Genomic DNA, 5,603 nt, shown 5'->3' with positions numbered 1-5,603 from the left:
TTTTATTGCTCATAATAAGTATTTGTGCTTTTATCTTTGTAACCATTTTTCTCTTATTGACATCTATTGTTAGTGCTCTGGGTCCACGTGCTATGGAGGTAGAGAACATTATTATCATCATTATTGTTATTATTATTATCAACTGGCACTTATGACAAACATACATATGCATTTGGCATGCGTTGTGAAGAAAGACAAATATCACAAACATTCGAATGTAATCACAGTATATTGAACACATGTTATGTAAAACTGTAAGAGAGTTTGATTTTGATACTCGCAAAAAAATGCTCAGGCACATGCACAGATCTGTTTTTAAGTACATTGAATATGTAAGTACATTGAATTTCAAGGAATAAAATAATACGGAATGTTTTTGATCGAACATAATGGGGGTCATATTGTAATGTACGATAAGACCAATCAATGAAATAAACACAACTTGACATTTCCACAAGATGTAACACTGACGAACATGTTGCTAATCTTCAAACAATCGTTGCGGTGGATTCAAACATCAGGCACTGTACAATCAGACAAAACACTGATCGGCATGCAAAAGACATGACTGAGCAATGTCGGCATGCAAAAGACATGACTGAGCAATGTCGGCATGCAAAAGACATGACTGAGCAATGTCGGCATGCAAAAGACATGACTGAGCAATGTCGGCATGCAAAAGACATGACTGAGCAATATCAGAGCAGTTTTACTCTGTCAGGCGATGACATTTCTGCGATCAAATCAAATCGAATCAAAATCAAAACAGATCTGAGTTGAGATAGTGGACGATACTGAGGTAAAAGTGCACAACAGAATGACAATTGCATGACAATGGCTAAGGTTCCATTGTTTTGATTTTTCCTGAAACACTCTCCAATGCTGCTGGTACCAAAAAGACCACATACTTCAAGGCAAACATAGAAAAAAATATATATATATATGTTTCAATAGAATGTTTATCGCAAGAAGAAGAAAAAAATAACTGTACAAAACAAACAAAACACGATTGATCGTTAACGTCAGAGACACACATTCTCTTTGATGCCTTTTGCTAACATCGGCGAAAAACAACAACAACAACAAAACATGTGAATTTCATTGCATTTGTGACGAGCCAGCGCAGTATCAAATCTGAGATTCAAGAATCCTGAGATTCAATATACATCACACTTGGAGAAGAGATTGCATAACATTATGAAAGAACAACAACAACAGAAATCAGCTTTGATCATCATACAAAACACGTGGGACCGAGAGGGTGATACGGAAGAAGAGACATGTTTCCGCAGTCTCGTGTTATTCAGCAGTTAATAATCATCATACCGCAGGAAAGTGAGGAGGGGGGGAGAAGGGGGGAGGGGCGGAAGAAACATTTAACTAAATGCTCAATAATTCTTCCACGCTAAACAATCATTGATTTACAATCGACAGTCACAGACTGTAACAATCATTACCTTTAATTCGCTGACATGAAGCTAACACCAAATTCAATAAATTAGCGAACAGAAAACAGAGACAGAGAAAGAGAGACGGACAGAGAGACAGTGAGACAGAGAGGTAGAGGCAGAAAAGAAGGGTAGGGTCTGAGGGGGGAAAAGGGGGTGTGTGGAGGCGGGAAGCATATTACATACTGTGCGGCAATACAATGCCATCTTGTAGGTTTACAGATTATTACTAATTATAAGGTTTACAGATTAATACTAATCAAACCTTACTTCACACTCCCACCCTGTGGAGATGTAAAGTTCCGCAGCTCAGAAGTGACAATCGTGTCACGACCGCAAGCTTTTTTTTTTTTTAATGACTTCTCTCTCTCTTTCTCTCTTTCTTTCAGTGTTGCCTTTCTAACCAGAGCTGTTGGACAGGCTGCGGTGCAAGTCAAAATATTTCAGGTACAGCCGCCCCAGGACTTCGTAGCTGTCTCTGGCGATGACGTAATCCAGGGCGACCCTTGAGGTGTCATCCTCATCGCAGGTCCTGGGCAGATCGGTCATCCACGCCTCCAGGACCTGGTCCTTGTCGGGCACCTGATGTTCGGGCATGGGGTGCCCGCTGGCGGTGAGGAAGGTGTCCACCTGGCACAGCGTGCTGAGCACTCTGTGCAGCGTCGTGTCCGTGTCGCTCAGCAAGGAGTCGCCGCGCGTGTCACACGCTTCGGAGTTGACCCTGCACTGGGCGGCGAGGATGTACATCTGGGACAGGACCACGTAGTGGTTGACGAGCATCTCCGTGACCTGAGGACAGAGACAGCCGGTGAATGAGGGAGGGAGTGGTGACGGTGATGTCCACGATGGTTTTGTTGTAAATGTCCTCGATCCTATTGGAAGGGGTGAATACAAACGAGACGCAATGCCACGAACTAGATTTCTCTTGTGAATATCTGTACACATGTATTTAATGCATGATGTACATCTGGACTATGATATCATCAACTCACAATGTCCCTTCTCTCAAAGGCCGTAAATTGTAAGAGAGAGATCGAGTAAGTGAGGGTGTGAGTGAGTGAGTGGGTAAAATGTGTTGATAGAAAATGACTGTCCATAGCTTCTGTATGTATGTGCGTGGGCATGTGTGCACAGATATGATTATGTGTATAATATGTATGTGAGACAAAGACCGACAGAGACACATACACAGACAAAGACCGACAGACGGGCTGACAAAGACAAACAGACAGAGAAAGAAAGACAGGAAGACAAAGAGACAGGAAACAAGACAGACAGACAGACAGACAGACAGAGGCGAACAGACAAACCATCCCCGAAAGCGGAGCATGGCCGCCTACATGGCGGGGTAAAAACGGTCATACACGTACAAGCCCACTCGTGTACATACGAGTGAACGTGGGAGTTGTACCCCACGAACGAAGAAGAAGAAGAATAGAATAGAATAGAACAGACAAGCATGTTAACGTGTGGTGAGGAGGAGAGAGACTTACGTTGGACTGGGAACTGTTATCCGGGTAGAAATATTTTCCCACCGGAATGACGTTTTCGAGCATTCCAGCAAAACTGCTAACAACGCGTGGGTTAGCTCCGCTCTGGAACACAAAACAGAACAGTTATAATGATGGTGATTATAATCATGATCATATTCATCTTATCTCATTATCATGATCATGATAATTATCATCATTGCCATTCTTGTTAATCGTAACAACAGAAACAAGAGAATGATATCGCAGCTGCAGCTGCAACTATCAGTGTGTGTGTATGTGTGTGTGTGTTTTTAATTATTATTTATTTATTTGTGTACGCTTATAGTTGACTTCATCAAGTTTTTGCGCCTTACACGTATTATTATTAGTAGTAGTAGTGTTTGTTTTTTAATGTATTTATCTATTATTTATTCACCCTTTTTTTCTTTTCTTTTTTTTTCTTTTTTCTCAAGGCCTGACTAAGCGCGTTGGGTTACGCTGCTGGTCAGGCATCTGCTTGGCAGATGTGGTGTAGCGTATATGGATTTGTCCGAACGCAGTGACTGACGCCTCCTTGAGCTACTGAAACTGAAACTGAAAACTGAAACTCTGTGTGTGTGTGTGTGTGTGTGTGTGTGTGTGTGTGTGTGTGTGTGTGTGTGTGAGAGAGAGAGAGAGAGAGAGAGAGAGAGAGAGAATTCTCTGCGCTTCCACCCTCCCAACCCCTCCTTCCTTAGTTCCCACCTCCCTCCGAGTCTCAGTGTCTCTCTATCCTTCCTCCCACTCTCTTTCTTTCTTCCTTTCCTTCCTTCCTTCCTTGCCTGAGCTCACAACTCGTTAAATCAAAAAACAAACAAAAAATCAAACCAGAACCAGAAAAATAAACAAAACAAAAGAAACAAAAAAACAACCACAGAAATCACCACTCTCCCCTTCCCCCACTGGCCCCCTCTCCCCCTCACCCCCAACTCCCTAAGACTTACCGTCAGCAGGTTTTTCCAAGTACTGGCAGCGTGCTTGGCATCACGAGCAGCGTTCATCAGCAGGCCCATGATGTCTGGCAGAGACGGGTATGAAGAGGAGGTGGAGGAGGAGGAGGTGGAGGTGGTGGTGGCGGAAGACGACGGCGACAAGGAGCAGGGGTGTCGCCATTTCTCATCCTGACCAGTCTGTGCCGTGCCCAGGGGGTACGCGCTGCACGTGCACAGCAGCCCTGGAAGGAGGAGGAGGAGGAGGAGGGGGAGGGGGAGAGGGCTGGAGGAGGAGGGGGTAGCGTGGACTGTGGTGGTGGTGGTGGTGGTGGTGGTGAGGCTGCGGCAGTTCCTGTGGTTTTTTCCTGTTGGATAAAAATAAATAAATAAATAAATAAATAAAAACGTGTATGTGTTTTATAGCTGACTCCATACATGACCTGTATATCAAGTTATATGATTATAAGGACCTTGACCATCGTGATTATTATTTGTTCATTACTTCTACTGGTACTGAATACCTGCGTCGTCAGTTTTCACTCAAAATGATGATAACTTCCAACGCCACCCAATCAACAACATGAATGTTAAAAGGAGGGGGGGGGGGGAGAGAGAGAGAGAGAGAGAGAGAGAGAATCCACACCACCTTACTAAGAATTTAGCACCAAAGTAATGAACTGGCTTCTCATCATGATAAACACAAACCTCACAAACGAAACATCGTCAAAACGGAAAAAAAAAAAAAAAAAATTACGAACGAGAGATGGACCGGGAAACCACCAGAAAGACAGAAACGAAACGAGAACAAAGGAATAAAAATTTTAAAAAATTAAAAAAAAGAAAAGGTAGAGAAAAAAATATTGAATGAAATAAATAACAGTGATGGATGTTTCATGGTCCTACCTAGCTACGTACGTTATAAGAACCTTCGACAGCTATCACCAACTAACGTAAATGCATGAACAACGTAAAATCTTTGACTGCACAGTTTGTCACTTGCTAAAATCAAGAAGAAGAATGATAATGATAAGAGAGTGTGCATATATTTTGTATATTACTGCAGGACTTTTTACAAGATTCTTTTATTTTTCTTTTCGAATTCATTGTATACATTCTGTGACTGACATTTTGAAAATAAAATACTGTTGAAATCAGCTGCAGCTACATCAACAAAAGCAGCAACAACAACAACAACAATAATAATAATAATGAATAGCAATAATGATAATATTAGTATCATTATTTTTATCATTATTATGATCATTATCATCATTATCAACAACAACAGTAACATATTCCTTCGTTTGCCTTTTACCTTTCAAACACGAGTTCACCATCATGACTATCAGTGCCATTTGTGAAGAGAGCAGCGTGAGCACTACACTGACTAAAAAAAAAAACACTGTGCAAAAGTACCAACGAGACTGAGGTTCTGCACGATGTGACAGTCGCTAAAATCCCACGATGTTGTGATTGAGATTCTCGCATCGTGGACAGCCTTTTATATACTATATACTATCGGGGGTGTGGGAGACGGGGGACGTGATGGGGGTGTCGTATCAGGTCCGTTTGTCAACCTTAAAAATAACTCACGGGGGATGTCCCATCTGACTTCGATACAGTCCTGACCCAGTGGAGTGGACCGAAGCGGATCCTGCTACTACTAGACCCGAAACTAGCCTTCACCCACCCACCCCTACACCTTGCCCCCC

At 42.5% G+C, this 5,603-nt stretch overlaps 1 protein-coding gene across 2 annotated transcripts in view; it reads right to left on the bottom strand.

The window, feature by feature from the left end:
- Positions 1-286: 286 nt before the first annotated feature.
- The window catches only part of LOC143294292 (uncharacterized), a 12,921-nt gene continuing 7,604 nt past the window's right edge, over positions 287-5,603 (bottom strand). The window contains exons 1-4 of one of the 2 annotated variants that reach the window (XM_076605728.1): positions 5,207-5,338; positions 3,904-4,256; positions 2,942-3,043; positions 287-2,237 (exon numbers count right to left, since the gene is read on the bottom strand). In XM_076605728.1, coding sequence (XP_076461843.1) covers positions 1,848-2,237; positions 2,942-3,043; positions 3,904-4,256; positions 5,207-5,246 — 885 coding nt within the window. In that variant the 5' untranslated portion in view covers positions 5,247-5,338 and the 3' untranslated portion in view covers positions 287-1,847. Of the gene's footprint in view, positions 2,238-2,941; positions 3,044-3,903; positions 4,257-5,206; positions 5,339-5,603 lie in introns of those variants that run through there. The other variant, XM_076605729.1, reaches the window with a different exon arrangement.

The sequence above is a fragment of the Babylonia areolata genome, chromosome 19 (assembly GCF_041734735.1).
Source record: "Babylonia areolata isolate BAREFJ2019XMU chromosome 19, ASM4173473v1, whole genome shotgun sequence".
NCBI lineage: Eukaryota > Metazoa > Mollusca > Gastropoda > Neogastropoda > Buccinidae > Babylonia > Babylonia areolata.
The sequence above is the reverse complement of the archived record's forward strand: the minus strand, read 5'-3'. Positions and strand labels throughout refer to the sequence as shown.